This window comes from Anabrus simplex, chromosome 2 (assembly GCF_040414725.1).
Source record: "Anabrus simplex isolate iqAnaSimp1 chromosome 2, ASM4041472v1, whole genome shotgun sequence".
In the NCBI taxonomy this organism is placed as follows: domain Eukaryota; kingdom Metazoa; phylum Arthropoda; class Insecta; order Orthoptera; family Tettigoniidae; genus Anabrus; species Anabrus simplex.
This window is the reverse complement of record NC_090266.1, coordinates 869,271,470-869,291,158: the sequence shown is the minus strand read 5'-3', so window position 1 is coordinate 869,291,158 and position 19,689 is coordinate 869,271,470. Positions and strand designations below refer to the sequence as shown.

At 37.8% G+C, this 19,689-nt stretch overlaps 1 protein-coding gene across 10 annotated transcripts in view; it reads left to right on the top strand.

Annotated features, from left to right (window-relative positions):
- Window positions 1–19,689, top strand: part of LOC136864525 (CAP-Gly domain-containing linker protein 1) — a 958,550-nt gene that overhangs the window by 755,744 nt on the left and 183,117 nt on the right. For all 10 annotated transcript variants that reach the window (XM_067141621.2, XM_067141618.2, XM_067141619.2 and 7 more), the window contains one exon: window positions 6,171–7,564. In XM_067141621.2, the coding sequence (XP_066997722.2) occupies window positions 6,171–7,564 (1,394 nt within the window). The remainder of the gene's footprint in view (window positions 1–6,170; window positions 7,565–19,689) is intronic.

Below are 19,689 nucleotides of genomic sequence, written 5' to 3'. Positions count from 1 at the left end.
GGCAAATTCAGATCTCCTGCCACAATCACATTTCTTTCCACGTCGTTTCCCACATAGCTGACTATCCTATCAAATAATTCCGAATCCGCGTCAGTGCTACCCTTTCCCGATCTGTACACTCCAAAAATATCAAGTTGCCTATTGTCTTTAGAAATGAGCCTTACACCTAGAATTTCATGTGTCTCATCTTTAACTTTTTCGTACCTTACAAATTCTTCTTTCACCAGAATGAACACTCCCCCTCCCACCATTCCTATCCTATCTCTACGATACACACTCCAGTGCGGTGAGAAAATTTCTGCATCCATTATATCATTTCTCAGCCATGATTCAACTCGTATTACAATATCTAGTAAATATATATCTATTAAATTACTTAATTCTATTCCTTTCTTTACAATACTTCTACCGTTCAACACTAACAATTTTATGTCATCCCAACTTGATTTCCAGTTCCCTGTTCCCTTATCACCGCTCCCTAGGCCATCCCGTTTCCCTGAATGTACCTCCCTATTTCCCTTCCAAACAAATTTCCTAACTTATACGTACCACTGCGGTTTAAATGAAGGCCATCCGAGCACAGATCCCTATCTCCTACCCACCCATTAGGATCTAGAAATTTCACTCCCAGTTTCCCACATACCCTCTCCATAGTCTCATTGAAATCCCCAATCACCCTCCAGTCAGTATCCCTCCTACACAGTATTCCACTAATAACAATCTCCGCTTTCTTAAACTTCACCCGTGCTGCATTTACCAGATCCCACACATCTCCAACTATGTTGGTACTTATATATACCAATTATATAAAAGGGTTATAATGGGAGAGATAGGATCCAGAAAAAAAACACGACACAAGATGTACGTCAGGCATGTAGATAAAGAGTTTATGGAAGACATTCAGTTTCATGATTGTAATTTGACATAGATACTGCAAATTTTCAGCGAAGGTTTTCTTGACTGTCCACACAATGTGCAGACCACTCCCCCAACTCCTGCCAAGGTGCCCGTAGAAAATAATTAATTTAAAATTTAGATGGTATAGTCTCCATGTCCCTCACCTCAAAATACAGCAGCAAAACGTTGGAGCAGAGAAAATTCTCATGCTGTTATGAGATCCTATGTGCTCATTTCATTCTCGAATCCACTTGCCAAAATAGGCAAGGTGGTGAGAATATATAGGCGAAGAGATGATTCTAGAAAGTATGAGCATGGCAAACAGCTGAGTCGATGACGTATTACAAAAATGAAGGAAACAGATGAGCATCCAGTATGGTGACCAGTCAAATTTCAGCGGGATGGAGTGGAGGAATAAATGTCGAAACATATGCAGTGTAGACGTGAAGAGGTAAGTTAAAAAAAAAAAAAAAACTCTATAAAGTCTATATATAGAGCACACGAAGTAGAATGGCACATGAGACCCACACCAGGATTGCATGATATGAGAACTGGAAAACATCCAAAGGACAGCAGCATTTGTTCTGACTGATATCCGATAATTACGAAAATGTTGCAAACATTGGGCTTGAAAGACTTGGGAGCAAGGAGACGAGCTGCTCGACTAAGCACTATGTTCCAAGCTGTCAGTGAAAGTAGACAAGTAAGCCTGAGTGGAACTTTTATAGGTAGGAAAGATTATATGAATATATGAGGATATAATTGGAATTCAAGAGGACGAACTTGGATAAATACTCGTTTATAGGAAGAGGTATTGGAATTATTTACCAAGGAAAATGTTCAATCTATTTCTAAGTTTCTTGAAATCATTTAAGAAAAGACTAGCTAGACAACTGATGGGTAATCTCCACCTTGGTGACAGCACTAAATGCAGATCACTGATGAACAATGATGATTTCACTTGGTGATAATATTGTCAATCAGGTTCATGTTTGGCTGATTTCCTGGTAAAGTCATTCTCTTCCTACAGAAAGGCTTTTACTAATTAGGGTGGTATGTCATGTTTCTTAAAAGCGGAGTGTTCTCCGTCTGGGAACTATTCTCTTCATTGAAATTTCAAGTAATTACAATTTTTGTACCTTTTCCGAGGCACCATATCTGCTTTGTCCATATAGGCTATTGTTACGATATATTGTTACGATATAGCCATACTTGGACTGTGCGAGACCAAGAAGAGGGGTACAGGGGAGATCCCTCTGAGAGAAGGATACAGGCTGTATTACAGCGGAGGACCTGAAGCAAAAAATGGAGTGGCCATCATACTTAGAAGAGAAATCCAAGAATATCTGGAATATACAAAGTACGTCAGTGATAGGATGATGATGATGAGACTCCAGTTTGAAAATGGCGTGAAAGATCTATTTCAGTTGTATGCCCCACAAACTGGTTGCATAGATGAACATCTAGAGGACTTCTTAGAGGAAGTGGAGAGAGAGATAGAAGATGAGGAAGTACTATTGATGGGAGATCTAAATGCACAAGTTGGAATGGAAAGACAAGGAAAGGAAGATGTTGTAGGGCCCTTTGGATATGGAAATGTAAATCCAGAAGGCGAGTTGTTGGTGGATTTTAGCATGAGGAATCAAATGATTGTTGGAAACACCTGGTTTAGGAAGAAGAACAGTCAGAAGATTACAAGGTATGGCTGGGGAGACAGACGAACAAAGACCATGATTGATTATATAATCATAGAGAAAGAACACTAGAAGAACCTTGTAGATGTAACAGCCATGCCTGAAGAAGCCTTTGGTGGAGATCATAGAGTTGTGATAGGAAAATTGAAAGTTGGAAAGATTGAAAAACCCCAGTTAAGAAGAGAGAAAAGAATTAAAGTATGGAAGTTGAAGGAGAAAAGCATACAAGAAGAATTTCAAAGGGAAATAATACCCTTGGTACCCAGGACAGAGGTGGGGAATGTTGAAGAGGAATGGAAAAGATTTAAGGAAGCACTGGTTGGATGTGTAGAAAAGGTGTGTGGTAGAACATCAGGAAATGTGAATGACAAAGAAACACACTGGTGGAATGATAGGGTAAAGATTAAAGTGAAGGAAAAGAAAATGGCATGGAAAGCATGGAAAACATCTAAGACTAAAGAAAGTAGAAGAAAATATGTGGAGGCAAAGAATTTGGCCAAGAAAGTAGTGGAGGAAGAAAAGAGGAAAAGCTGGGCCTTATTTACACAGACATTGAGAGATGATCCGCAGGGCAGCAAGAAATTACTGTATGGTATCTTAAGAAACAAAAAGAGAGATCAAGTAAACACCAGATTTGTGAAGGATGAAGGTGGCATAATTTTAACAAAGCCAGAAGAAATAAGAAATAGGTGGATAGAATATTTTCAGAAGCTGCTGAACATAAGAATGGATGACATTCAATGGACGACCAGGAAAGGCAATTAGTTGACAAAGAAATGGATAAAGAAATTACAATGAATGAAATTGAAATGGCAGTAAGAAAGATGAAGAATGGAAAAACTGCTGGAATAGATGAAATTTCAGTGGAGATGATAAAGGCAGCTGGAGCTGTAGGCCTGCAGTGGACATATCGGGTTCTCAGGAAGGTCTGGGAGAATAAGGATGTCCCTGAGGATTGGCAAAAAGGAATAATCATCCCAATTTTCAAGAAAGGTGATAAGAAAGTTTTGAAGAACTACAGGGGAATTACTTTAATATCCCATGTTGCTAAGATAATGGAAAGGATACTGGAAAGTAGAATAAGGTTGAGGGTTGAGAAGCAGATACAAGAAAATCAGTTTGGTTTCAGAAGTGGAAGGTCAACAATAGAACCCATTTTCATTATGAGACAACTAATGGAAAAGCATTGGGAGTACGGGAATGATATGGTGATGACATTCATTGATATTCAAAAGGCATATGACAGTGTCCCTGGGACGAAAGTTTGGGACAGTCTGGTGCAAAAAGGAATTGGACAGGGATTAATAAAAATGGTCATGACATTGTATAAGGAATGTTGTAGTTGCGTGCAAACACAAGTTGGCAGGACAAGTTGGTTCAAAATAACTAGTGGGCTGAGACAGGGAAGTGTTCTATCACCAATCCTGTTTACATTAGTCATGGATGACATCATGAGAACAGCAAAAGCAGCATATGGAGAAAGAGAAATGAACATGATGTTATTTGCAGATGATATTGTGATTTGGGGAGAAGACGACAGGAAGGTTCAAGAACAGTTGAATGTGGTGAATGGGAAGATTGAAGAATGTGGATTGAAAATAAGTGTAGAAAAGAGTAAAACTCTTGTTATGACTGAGTAAAACTCTTGTTATGACTAGAGGGGAGAAAGAAGGGAAAGGTCAGATTTGACTTGCAGACAAGCACCTGGAAGTAGTGGAAACGTTTAAATACCTGGGGAGTGAATTAATGGAGAATGCTCGACTGGATGCTGAGATTAGTAAAAGGATTCAAACTGGAAGTTGTTTCTATCATAGTGTAAGAAATATGTTATGGGACAAAGATGTGCCAATGGAAGCAAAGGATACTATGTACAAGATGTATTACGTACCCATAACAACTTACGGAGCAGAAACTTGGACAATGACAAAGAAGGATGAGAGTCGAATACAGGCGGCCGAAATGAAATTCTTGAGGAGTATGATACAGAAGAGTAGAAGAGACAAAATAAGGAATGAGAAAATCCGGGAAGAAATTGGAGTGGAAAAAATGAATGATAGAATAGAGAAGAGCCGACTAAGATGGTTTGGGCACATAAAGCGAATGAGCAACGAAAGAATGCCAAAAAAGGTGATGGAAATGCAAATCCAACGAAGGAGAGGCCGTGGACGACCACGATTGAGATGGAAGGATACCATCCAACGCAGCATTATAGAAAGAAACCTGGACTGGGACACAGTGTTGGAGGAGGAGTGGTGGAAAGACCGAAGAAAGTGGAGAGGAACCATATTTGCCCCTACCCGGCTACAGCTGGATAAAGGGAAATGATGATGATGAAGGATGATGATGACAATTTTTGTAATGCCCAAATCCTGATCCATATGATATTTAGTCATATCAATGGTTATTATAAGATTTCAGGTAGCTCTACAAACCTTGAAATTCATTTCTGAGATGAAATTACAGAACTTCTAATCCATTCAAGGTTGAAAATAATTTGTTCTGCACTAGTCAATTGGTTTCTATGCAAATATTCTTCAAGCAACATTTTGACCATAGAGCAGACACAAGTTTTCAGGCATACTTGTTCTTCCTTTGAGGGACTAATTCCTTGCTTGATTAATTTTTCCTCTTGATTCCATAGCCAAATGGTTAGCATGCTGACCTTTGGTCACAGGAGTCCTGGGTTCAATTCCCAGCAGGGTAGGGAATTTTAACCGCAGTTGGTTAAATCTGCTGGCATGCTGGCTGCATGTATGTGTCGTCTTCATCATCATTTCATCCTCATCATGACGCGCAGGTCACCTACAGGTGTCAAATCAGAAGACCTGCATCTAGTGAGCCAAACTTGTCCTCGGACACCCCCGGCACTAAAAGCCATATGCCATTTTGTTTCATTTTACCTCACTGGTGAGTCAGGCACATGCAATCTTGAAGAAATCAGATAATTCAAATAAATATTGGTGTTAATCAGTGCTACCTCTGCCAATTTTTAAGGTGTGAAAATGTTTGTTTTATTCACGATTTATGAGGAACATTCATATTTTTAACACAGTAAAGGAAAAATATACATTTTGAAGATGCAGATCAGAAATAAATCAAGAAACTAAATTTCAATATGTGCATCTGAAATGTCTGAAATACTTTATAACCATTAATACAGATTCTTTGATCCTTAAATTCCCTGATTCTCTGGCATTCCCAAGATTAAAGGAAAAGCATCTTTCCAAGTCATGTATATGAAAATCACACATGTACTGTATGAATGATACAATGATACATCTTCATCAGTAAGAGCCTTGTGGTGTGGTAGTGATATTTTTGTACAGCATTCATTTCTTACTGACTTTTCTTCCAGCTTTAAAAAGAAAACAAGTCTACTCATTGTAGTATTTTAGACTGAGTTAGAATTTATAGAAGATTTGCAATGGGAATTTCTGAACTCAGTACATTGGGAATGCAATTAAATTTCTCTCTAATATGACGGTAACAATTAAGTATATTCACTGCTTACATATTTTTTATGTGCCTACTTTCAAAATGTAACATGAGGAAACTAATTCCTTTTCTCTCTTATTTCAGGAAAATGACCTTTCAGAAATGGCCTTGTCCTCGAATAGTTCCTCAGAACAAACTTGTAAGTTAATGTCCGATCTGCGTGAGATAGAAAAAGAACTGAATTCTGCAAAGGAGGAGTTAATTTCTTCAAACCAGGAGCATGAGAATACGAAGCACAGGCTTCAGCAGGACTGTGAGCGGTATGCAAAATCTGAAGAGGACCTAAAAAAGAAACTGACTGATTACAGTGATAAACTTGAGAAGATGGAAGAGGATATTAAGAATGAGAAGTCCGCTAAGCTTGAACTGCAGTGGGAACTGGAAAAGGCAACGGAATTGTGCCAGAAGATAGAGAAAACAGCTAAAACTAATATTACGCAGATGGAATTGAAGGCAGACAATATTCAAAAGGAACTTCTTATTACACTGGAAAAGACTCGGAAAGATAAGGAAGAATTAGCTGAGACCATGGAAACTATCACCATAGAAGCCAATAAAGTAAAAGAGTACCTGACTTCCGAGGTACAAAACCTTACTCAGAAACTGCAGCTATTGGAAGGGGAACTCATGAACAAATGTGACGAACTAAGCATTGTTGAAGAAGAGTATCAGAAACAGATACAAAAGATTGCTGAGGAGAGCATCAGAAAAGAGCAGTGTCTCACACAGGAGTTAGAAACCATGAAGGAGTCATTGCATTGTCTTGAAGAACTTAAATCCAGGAAAGATGCTGAGCTAGTGTCTGCAGTTACCAAGCAGACAGAACTACAAAACAACATAATAGACATAAAAAAGTCTCTTTCCGAGAAAGAAAAATTAATTAGTGAATTAACTGAAAAAGTTTCAATGTTCAGTGTAGAGGAAACTGACATGAAAAATAACATTCAGGAGATACAAATCCTCAAAGAACAAGTGACTAAATTAAATAATGAGAAGGACCTTATGTTTTGTGAAATCCAGACCCAAAACAGGAAGTTGACATCAATGAATGAAGAGATGGTTAACTTGAAAGAAGAGAAAAAATCTCTTGAACGGGAATTGTCTCAAATTAAAGAGAAAATGGCAGATGTAACTGCAGAACTTGAATTGGTGAAGCAAAATGAAAGCAACTCAAAAGAAATGTTAGTTAAAAAAGAGAATGATATAACTAGATTATCTAAGGAAATATCTCAGTTAACTGAAGAAAAGGAAGAAGCAAATATATTGTGCAATGATTTAATGACTCAGGTTACAAACCTTACAGAAGAGAAATTGGCAGCTGAGCAGCTGTCTATAGAAAGAAATGATAAAATAGTATCCTTAACACAGGATGTTACAAGGCTTCAAGACAACCTTGAAAAGCACAAGAATGAGCTTTGTTCTAAACTAGAACAAACACAGCAGGAGGCTGATGCTGTAGAGGAAATGCAAAAATGCCTGTAAGTATACTTCTCCTTTTCTGTTTTTTGATAATGAGATTGGTTACTTGTCTGAGTTAAGTGAAGAGTATATACTTGTAAGACCATAAAAGGATAGTTTTGTGGTATACACTATCACAGGGTTTAGCATGTGTTCTGTATTCCCAGAAACAGTACCAGTACCTTCTTCTTAGGAAAATCAGTGCTGGTACTCACAGCTGTTTCTTTACCAGTTGTGCCCCCAATTAATTGTAGATACATGCACTGGTGCATACACCATAGCACCACATGCTAGCTGAGAGCCCTATAGAGGGCTGTTGATCACATTATCTCATTCTCTAAAGAAGAGTTGTCACAAGCACCATGGATATCTTGAGCATCAGCCCTGTGTGTGATGTTTGAAAACCCAGGTTAGTGAGGTATGTCTAACTGTGGTGTGCATTTGTAATTAATTGGGTTAGTTAAGACTGGGAGAGAAATATTCGTGCACTGTATGTTAGGTATTATCATAGTATTTGCCTAGAGTTGAAGTGAAAAACCATGGAAAATCATTTCTAAGATGATCAAGAGTGGAATTTAATCCAATTCACTATCAGTTAACTTCTTGAAGCTGAGAGAACACTGTCCCAATCCTTTAAACTTGTGACAAAGCCTGGCAGCAAGCTACTATGCTAACCCCTAGTCCACGATGGCATAAAGATGAAGCTGTGTGTGTGAATCAGTTTAGGTGGTGCAAGAGGGTAGATTACTTAGACCAGTGGAGTCTCTCTCACATGGAAAAGAACAGAGGTCTTTAAACTACTCAGTTCGTTCGCTCATGCTCATTCAACCGTTATACGGTTGACTGTATTTTGGTCGACTTTCAACGGGTTGGCTAGCAGCATGTAGTCTGAGGTAAGGCGACTGATGCGCTTACCGACAGTATCAATGAAGTTATTATGAACAAACTTAAAAGGAATGAAGAAAGGAGAGTGGCTGACTATAAAATGTTGGACACCACGCAAATATTTTAACGAAATGTGCATTGAATGAATGTAATTACAAACTTACTATAAATATTGTGAGATCAACTTGTCACGTTACCGAGCTCGATAGCTGCAGTCGCTTAAGTGCGGCCATTATCCAGTATTCGGAAGATAGTAGGTTCGAACCCCACTGTTGGCAGCCCTGAAAATGGTTTTCCGTGGTTTCCCATTTTCACACCAGGCAAATGCTGGGGCTGTACCTTAATTAAGGCCACGGCCGCTTCCTTCCCACTCCTAGCCCTTCCTTGTCCTATTGTCGCCATAAGACCTATCTGTGTCGGTGCGACGTAAAGCAACTAGCGAAAAAAAAAAAAACTTGTCACGTTAGTAGACACAGAATATTAACTTGTACTGTTTTACACATCCTTGCAAAAATTCCCCATTTTTGTTTTGTTTGTTTTAGTACAGAATGAATCAATAGAGCATTATTTACTCTATCTTGGTTAAGCAAACTCCTTTCGTCATTAATAAAGTTACCAGCTGAACTGAAATTTCTTTCACTTGCCACATTGGAGGCTGATATAAATAATATTTTCTTTGCTAGCGGATAAAGTCTTGGATATTCTGTGCTGTTGCAATGGGATCATCATCAGAAAGGTGATCATTTAATAAATAAATTGTTTTAGGAGGAATATCGGCAACATTTTTTCGTCCATAGTCTGTGTCAATATTAACTTGTTTTGACATGGAACCCTGTTCCCGAAACAAAAGTAAAGGGACGATGACCTATTACGCATTTTGATGCGCTTCCATGTAATCTTTTGTTTGATACCATGTGATACTGTATGAGGCTGCACTTTACAATGTATGCTTTTGTATGTGAGGTAGTAGATGCAAACATCAATAAGGAAGCACAACGTTTTGCATGGCACATATCCTACGTGTTCACCATATGCATTTGTTACTAGCAATAAGTATTCCTACACTCTTCATTCTTTCTTACTTTCTTACTTTAGTAATCCATATTCTTTCCTTTCAAGCTTTCCTTTCAAGCTGTCTTTAGACTTTCCTTCCATGTCCACAATGAACGTAGTGACTGCGAATGTGAATCAGTCAGGCTGAATGTCGTGCATTTGCTCAGACTGTCTAGCACCAAGCGGTCGGACAAGTCACGCTCTCTAGTGGAGTTGGTCTTAACTACATGACTGCCTTCGTTCGACCGACTGTAAACGGGGAATGCAGACCTATAGAAAAGAAGCATTGTGTCAGGTGAAATTTTATCATTTTTTTTAGAACCAAGATTTTAGCAGCTGAGCCCCAGAATCTTGAAGGAAAAGTCAGAGAGACTATAGAAATTAAGAAACACATGAACAATTTGGATTTAGAGGGAAGCTAAAAAATCAACAATTTTTGGTTGCCTTTTCTGCACAAATTACCAAGGTGCAGGTCAGACCATGAAAATACAGGATGAGCCCTCAAGTAACATAACAGCACTGGAAACTCCCTGGTGTCCTCCAAGCGAGAGATATGTTCCAGATGTGACAAGATGCTCCCCGGGCCTTGTGATAGCTGAGAGGTGGAGAGACTATATAAGGCAAGGCAAAGTGACCACCTTTGTAGTTTATTTTAGATGCCTGGGGAAATGATTGGCTTGGATTGAGTAGGGGTACATCCGTTGCCTTGACAAAGAATAGTGCAATGAATTCAAAATGTTGGCAACCTGTATATAAGGTACACAAAACAATGCTATTCAACCCGGAAAAAGTTGCTTCATTACTCTCAGTTGTTGATTCATTAATATTCAAGAACCTAGATTTTGTACATCAAGTGTATCATATTGCTAATTAATGTTTTCTTATTTGATTCATTAACGTTGAAATTTCTGGTGAATGTTAAGGACGTTGTTCTCGGATTTTCATTCAGCAGAAGTGTTACATACAATATGATGCATAATCATCTTACTGTTCATGAAATAATTTAATATTGTTTATGAAAATTGACTTTGATGTTTTTTGTTTCTTTGCTAGTGGTTTAATGTTGCACTAACACATCAAAGAATTTTAGCGACGCAAGGATGGGAAAGAGCTTGGAGCGGCCATGACCTTAATTAAGGTACAGGCTGGTGTAAAAATGGGAAAGCATGGAAATCCATTCAGGGTTGCTAATGGTGGGATTCGATTACGTATGCTATTTATATTTTACTAGCAAGATAACCGTGCTTCGCTAGGGTTTTAAACTGAAAGTTATTATGTATTTTAAGTTTTAAACTTTGGAGAGTCCACTTGTAACCATAATTGGAATAATTACGCGTACACATACTAATAATAATAATAAAAATGTGAATGTAATAATAGATAGAATAATAATGAAATAATAAATCTAGTAATAATAATAATAAAAGTTGCCATGAAATGTGAATAAAGAAATAGTAAATAATATAGACACTTAATAATAAAAATAAGGAAATAGTAAAATGACGCTGTGGCGGTGAATTCACATCAAAGCATGGAAACATGACGGATAACTTCAATACTCAAAATTTAAATCAAATACAAGGGAACATTTACAGGCCTAAAAATTTACTAATAAGAAAGGAGAGTGGAATGTGCGGGAGCCCTATGAGGTCCATGGGAAGGTATGGCGTTATGGGGGAGAAAAGACTTGCAATCATCACCTCGAAACTCATCATATTAACATAATCAAACCAGTACCGGTATTGCAAGAAACAAGATCATGACATAGCAACTGATACTTATGCACAAATGAAGGGTGACTAAAAGACTTTAACAAAATGCAGTTCCACGACACGGAATCAAGACATACTTAAGTAACTTGGAGAAAATTTGATTTAACAATAGAAAGGTGATGCTACATTACAATGTATAGTTTTAATTGAAAGTAAGTGATAGAACTGAAATTACGGCAATGGAAATCTAGGGCAAACTTGGACACCTTAAATTTAAAACTTTAAAAATGACATTAAGCAAGGAAATACTGAAATACCAAAGTAATTAAATTAAATCAAACGAAATCAGAAAACATTGAAATGGCAATAGAAATGGCACTTGCCAATAAGGAGGTAGGGTCCCCGGAGAGGAAACCCTCGAGCACAACCGCACTCGAGGACGGTCAGATGGAATAGACGCAGCCAAATTGCCTCCCACACGTGAAGCGGCCTAAGGCCGAAAATTGACAAATCACAATCCACCAATGGGAAACAAATTCCACTAGATTTCCTATCTTTTCGCCAATAGGAAATCTCGTTATTGTAGCGAATGAAATTGCATGACCATATATGGTCATATTAAGATAGTTAGCAACTACTTGAGAATTCCTGTTGCGACACCTATTTCAACAGCAATAACCGCACATGCAGTATAGGATGTTTCACAACTAAAGCACCTTTACATTTTCATCGGATTACAGTTTTGACATACAGAATTACAAAAATTAATTTTCAAATAATTCTTCAAGAAATTCTTCAAGTTAAAGCATCCCAAGTGTCTTTTTACATGCTTGCTGACATTAATTTAAATTATCAATTACATAAAATTTACATACAAAAAAAAATCACTGTTTGCATCTTGCAATGTTCATACTGTTCAATATATCTTGCCATTGCCTAAAAAAAAATTATTACACACATATTTAAATTAATATTTCTTGCCGTTACATAACATAATTCCAGTAGATTCAGAGTTCCAACCAAAAATGAAATCCTTCAGACACGTTAAATAAAAAACTTTAAAATTATATTTACCATAGTTCCAGTTCTCCGTCCCACCACATATTACATTCTCTTCCTCCCAACATCGCCAAAAGAAATGATGAAAAATAACAAATCTAAATGAAATTAAAGGGAGGCTTAAATGGAGATTTGAAGATTCATGCAACACCACAAATTGCACCACACCACAAATTTTTTCGGCACCACCAGATGTCATCCCCCTTTACAAGGTACACATAAAGCACATAATTATTTTATAATGCAAAATAACAAACCTGAAAGAACAACGTCAGCCGATGATATACCAGGAAAACATTTTAATTTTCGACAACACATGGCTACACAGGATAACTAACATGACAACTAGAGAAAGGATATATGGGAAGCAGGCTGGGAAACCCTACAGAGGACGAGATCTTACGTGACGTTGTAGGGAAAGAAACGTGAGAGCATTATCCCTTTAGTCTGATTTACTCACAATAAAGAATTTTAACAAGGTATAAAATACCAATTAAAAGGATAACATTATCAATTAAAAAAATAATTAAATCGAACCACGAGGTTCCTATCGGTGTTCTTCCAAAAATCAAATACCAACACAACTTTACAATTACCTTTAAGAAGGTGAGCATAACTTCGATAATGAAATTTACAAGGAAAATTTAACGGGAATATGACATAATTACAATTATCTTACAAGGCAAATGCAAAGAGTTTTTACAAGACAAGAAAACAACGGAAATTTAAATTTAGTGCAGAGGCCTATAGAGGTGCATTCCTCACCTAATACACATCAGTGAGGGACGCATAGCTCAATAGGTGCACACTAAATTGACGCGGAATTACTGGAGGCAACTCGGACAGAAAAAATTAAAATTTACATTTACACAAAAGGTTAATAAAAGGAATTGCCTCCAAAACAAAGGATATGCCTAGCTGACGAACTAAGGCATTACAAAATCAAACAGTAAAAAACCAGGGTCTAAGGTAATTAATTAATTTACATTTTAATTCAACACCTGAGAAAAGAAAACATGCTTACTCCGAGATGGCTGGAGTCGCTGAGCGGACCAGCTTACAAGGTGCGTCCGATCGTTAAGAAGTATGAAAACCAAAGATGCTGAACAGAGCCTTGCTCCTGCTAATGAGCCCAAAGGCCGGAAATTGAGAAACACTCAAACAGCCAATCAGGGAAGCTACCAATGTTTCGACCCAAAGTTTCACCAACACAATTTAGCGTTATTTTTGTCAATAGCATTACAGCACCAAATATGGTAATGTGGGAAATTTATTCTAGAGGTTTCGATTGCAAAACTCAGCGATTTCGTGATCGAAGCTTCCACGTGGCAACTACAGGGCGATATAAAAAATGGGTTACAACAAACATATTACTGGAGATCTCCACTACAAAAATCAATGTCTTTTCTTTTTACACTCAATGATTAAGTAACTAATTGTCTCTTCTGGGAGTCCTGAAAATTCTTTAAAATCACAAAATTTCACCAGAAATAAAACACAAAATTTTACATAAATTTACAGCAACAAAAAAAAAAAACCATTCTTCAAAAATATCAGTTCCGTAGTTTCTTTCAATGACGGCTTCATAACAAGTCAAGAATTAAATGATTCCACCGACTATGAACTCGCCACCGGTGACATCCTCCACCGCCGAATCTCGAGTCTGCTCGATAATAAATAAAAAAAACCACTTTACATTAAATGGTGGTTTTAACTGGAGGTCTGAATTTTGTGAACACACACTGATACCAACACGTATCACCACATCTTGATGCAACTTTTACTAAGAGTATCTTGGACGCAGACTTTCCTAAACTCGGCCACAGGTATTGCTGTCCATAGGATCGCTGACATCGGCCGCCTGCCAACATGGTTTCCCTTTTCAGTCCCATCAGGGTCTCCAATGAAGCTTCATCCAGTTCACTTGAATAGCGAACTCACAGTGAACATGTAGTAAAACATGGCACAGTACTGGGTAACTGCCACCACCAGGAATTCTGCGACAATACACTCCCAGGTTGGATGCAAACAGGTCAGGAATTCATAGTGTCCCTTCCAACAGGCACGACAGGTTCCCTGTCTAGACCAGGTAATAGTGATCACTGGAACAGAGATCAACCGCAGCAGAAAAAGAAGTGACACAGGAAAAGTCATAGCCTCGGCTATGCAGAAGAGTCTCTTGAGAAACAGACTGAAGGGTGGGTTTTCTTTTTTTTTATGACTATTACTATTATAATAGGAACTGTGAATATCATGCGAGGAAGATAACCTCGCCCCAAATATCTTTGGGAACTCCAAGCCCACCCCCAGGGCAAGCATGTATAAAAATTTACCAAACATAAGAGACCAAATAAAATTAGGAAAGTATACTGGAGTTTACCGTAATACCGGAAATTTTACAAGGGATCCCTAGTTATGACAGTGAATGAAAATCTTAACCTAAAGGACATACTAAATTATACCTAATATGATCTCAAACAACCATTTTTATTACAACTAAAATCTTAAATAACCTCTAAACTTGCCAATGTATCTGGCCGGATATATACCCCAAAATTTTGCTTACAACTAAGTTTCCTTAAGTAACTAATAGTTTCTAAAGCATCATCTCATAACTAGGGGATCTTGACTTGTGACAAATGGACTCGCCTGATCCTCTTCTTTTCAGGATCGCTGACTAACAATGACACAGGAGTTAAAAATTTCAATATCGTGCAGTGACCTCGAAATCTGGGGGCCAACTTACTAATGACATGGTCCGCAGCACTACTCATAGTATGAGTCTACATAAACCTGGTCACCCACAGACAGATTGTGTGGTCTTCGCCCGTGATTATAGTTTCGTTGAAAGTTAGCGTAATATACTTTCAGATTCTTACGCGCACGGTGCCAAGCAGCATGGATCGTTTCTGGATTTGCGACATCAGGTAGAAGATCATTAATAGACCACAGATTAGAGAGTGGAGAATTGGGGGTGAATGCTAGCATCAATGAAGCAGGAGTTTGTTTATGACTTTCATGAACTGCAGTTTGGAAGCAAATGATAACCAATTAAGTGATGAATCCCACTTAGAATGGTCAGAAGAATGGTAGACAATAAGAGCAGATCTTAGATTTCAATTGACTCTTTCGGCATAATTAGGCCTGGGATAATAAGGGGTGACATGAGAAATAGATAGATCAAAACAGAAATTACAGAATTGCACAGATGTAAAAGCTCTGGCATTATCACTCACCAGAAATTGACAGGGTCCAAATGAAGCAAAGATCCATTTCAAGCAAGAAATAGTAGTATTAGCATTAGCCATGCGAGTAGGAAACAGCCATGTAAAACACGAGAACGCATCAACACACACAAGTATGAAACGATGGCCGTTCCGTGATCGCAGGAATGGTCCAATGTAGTCTATAAATAGTCTCTCCATCGGGCGAGAATCTTGCTCAGATGACAACAGACCAAGGCGGGTATTAGGAGCAGGTTTACTAATGTTACAGGTTTTATAAGATTTGACCATAGTGCGGATTTCACCATCCATAGATTTCCAAATGAAGTGTTTACGAATTTTCTCTCTAGTTTTGAATACACCATGGTGTCCGCTGACAGGGAATTCATGGAAATATTTGAAAAGAGCAGGAACTAAATTAGCTGGAACAACAATTTTTGGGTCTCTACGTCCACGAGCAGGACAACAGCGCAAGAAATGTGAAGATATCACTTTACTACAAAACACGTGGTCAGCGAAAGCTTGCCACACAAGAAAATTTATTAAAATTTACGAAACCAAAAAAAAAAACTTGTTACAAATAGTGACACACGATTTCCTCCAACGGTTAATTACAAGGTGAAACAACAACACAAAATTGCCCCTCGCGGAACAAAAAACACATGGTGAGATGAACTCGTGCAAGAAACATGAAAAAGGAAATAGGGATTAAGAATACACACGTAACACTTAGAACTATATTCAAACTTAAGATTTAAAATTAATTTTAGAAAAGCTAGCTGAGAATGATAATTGTAAATCCTTCTTCCTCCCATAACCTATGCTCTGTTATCAAATGTAACAGTAATCGGGATAATTACGCCTACACATTATAATAATAAAAGTATGAATATAATAATAATATGTAGAATAATAATAAAATAATAAATATAATAATAATAATAATAATAATAATAATAATAAAAGTTGCCATAAAATGAGAATAAAGAAATAGTAAATAATATAGACACTTAATAATATGAATAAGGAAATAGTAAAATGATGCAGTGGTGGTGAGTACACATCAAAGCATGGAAACATGACGGATAACTTCAATACTCAAAATTTAAATCAAATACAAGGGAACACTTACAGGCCTAAAAAATTAAAACTAGGAGAAGAGAGTGGAACATGGGAGCCCTATGAGGTCTATGGAAAGGTATGGCGTTATGGGGGAGAAAAGACTTACAATCATCACCTCGAAACTCATACGAGTACCGGTATTGCAAGAAACAAGATCATGACATAGCAACTGCTACTTGTGCACAAATGAAGGGTGATTAAAAGACTTTAACCAAATGCAGTTCCATGACACGGAATCAAGACATACTTAAGTAATTTAGAGAAAATTTGATTTAACAATAGAAAGGTGATGCTACATTACAATGTATAGTTTTAAATGAAAGTAAGTGATAGAACTGAAATTACGGCAACGGAAATCTAGGGCAAACTCGGACACGTTAAATTTACAACTTTAAAAATGACATTAAGCAAGGAAATACTGAAATACCAAAGTAATTAAATCAAATCAAACAAAATCAGAAAACATTGAAATGGCAATAGAAATGTATGTATGTTCAGTCTTCAGCCCTAAGGCTGGTTGGATCCTCAACAGCTCTGCCATCAGCTGTCATAGACTGCCTAGGCATCACTGAAAAGGCGTACTAGGGAAATGAAGAGTGAGGTAGTTTCCCGTTGCTTTCCTCACTGAGCCAGAAGTTGATATTACATATCAGTCTGCGAAGCCCACTGAAATGCATGCACCAACTGACCCTATAAGCAACATTTTCATACCATTCATAGCAGGGACTGGCTGTACATGGAATGGCATTACTAGCATCGCTCATACCTCAGTCACTTTCATATTGTCAAAGCCAAGGATAAGACAGAGACAGATCAATGAAAGTAACAAAATTGCTCTAGCCCATACCAGAAAACATAGTGCACTGTAAACACTAGGTCCTGCCAGCAAAGGCATAGAAATGGCACGTACCAATAAGGAGGTAGGGTCCCCGGAGGGGAAACCCTCGAGCACAACCGCACTCGAGGACGGTCAGATGGAATAGACGCGGCCAAATTACCTCCCACACGCGAAGCGGCCTAAGGCCGGAAATTTACAAATCACAATCCACCAATGGGAAACAAATTCCACTAGATTCCCTATCTTTTTGCCAATAGGAAATCTCGTTATTCTAGCAAATGAAATTGCATGATCATATATGGTCATATAAAAATAGTTAGCATCTTCTCGAGAATTCCTATTGTGACACCTATTTCAACAGCAATAACCGCACATGCGGTATAGGATGTTTCACAACTAAAGCACCTTTACATTTTCATCAGATTACAGTTTTGACATACAGAATTACAAAAATTAATTTTCAAATAATTCTTCAAGAAATTCTTCAAGTTAAAATGCTCCAAGTGTCTTTTAACATGCTTGCTGACATTATTTTAAATTATCAATTACATAAAATTTACATACAAAATAAAATCACTGTTTGCATCTTGCAATGTTCATACTGTTCAATATATATTGCCTATTGCCTAAAAAAAAATTATTACACACATATTTAAATTAATATTTCTTGCCGTTACATAAAATAATTCCAGTAGAGTCCAGAGTTCCAACCAAAAAATAAATCCTTCAGACACGTTAAATAAAAAACTTTAAAATTATATTTCCCACAGTTCCAGTTCTCCGTCCCACCACATATTACGCACTGTCAGTTAAGCATGTAAAATATGCCCTCAGTTCGTATGTCAGATCGTTTTGGGGGAATGATTATATATTTTCTGATCATTTGAACCCCATACGGAAGAATTTGAATGTTTTAAACCCTATCTTATTTAACATCTAGGATGTAAAAGCGACCAACCTGTGAAATTTTGATTTTGTACGTTGAACAGTAATGGAGGAATTAATACTTTTTTATGGGGTGAATGTTTTTAAATGTTTACTAACATCTAGGATATAGAAGACCACCCTTCATACAAGAAAAATAAGTTTGTGTCTGAAACGGTTTTGGAAGAATGGATATTGTGTTTTTGAGAGTCAACCATCATCTAAACCCCTGAGGGGAGAAATATTTTGAAGTACCGTTATACGATATTTTATACCTAGGACACAGAAGACCCTTCTCTTAAAATTACAACTTTGTATGTCTAACAGTTTTGAAGGGATGATAATTTTGTTTACGGAGCTAACCTCATTTATCACTTTAGTTGTGGAATGCTAAAAATTTTCCTATTTCACACAGGTTTTAAAATATGCACTGCTGTTTGGAATTTTTGTCTTTGTATGTTAAACCTTTTCGGAGGAAGGAATGGATATACAGGGTGCACACAAATGATTTGAGCGGTATCAAAAAATTCCTGTTTGTTTATTATTTGTTGTAACATTACAAAATTATATAGACAGACAGAAAAACTCACATATTTTTTTGAGCCTACAAGTGCTTGATATGTGCTCCGTGATTTACTCTACACACATCAACTCTATAGTCAAGTTTGTCCCACACCTGACGTAGCATGTCGCTGTCATTTTGACCAAAGGCATTGTTGATGTGGGCCTGCAGTTCTGTTAGATCAGCTGGTAATGGTGGCGTAAAAACTGCGTCTTTCATATAACCCCATACGAAGAAGTCGCAAGGGGTGAGGTCAGGAGAGTGTGGAGGCCATGACATGAGGGCGTGATCTTCATTCTCAATATGACCGATCCATCTTTCTGGAAGTCTGCTGTTCAGAAAGTCATGGAACATCAACATGGAAATGAGGTGGAGCACCATCCTGTTGGTGGATGAAGTTTATGCTATCGGTCTCCAACTGTGGCATGAGCCAATGCTCCAGCATATCCACGTAGGTGTGCCCTGTAATTGATTTTTCAGTGCAGAAGGAGGGACCGTAAACTTTAAATTCCGAGGTGGCACATACTCAACCGTTTCTTCAGGCACACTAGGCCAGCCTGTTTATTTTCCCTTGCGCAGACATCCTGTGGTTTTGAACTGTTGATACCATCGGCGAATACGACTTCTTTGTGTGGGGTTATGTGAAAGACGCAGTTTGTACGCCACCATTACCGGCTGATCTAACAGAACTGCAGGCCCGCATCATCAATGCCTTTGGTCAAATTGACAGCGACGTGGTACATCAGGTGTGGGACGAACTTGACTA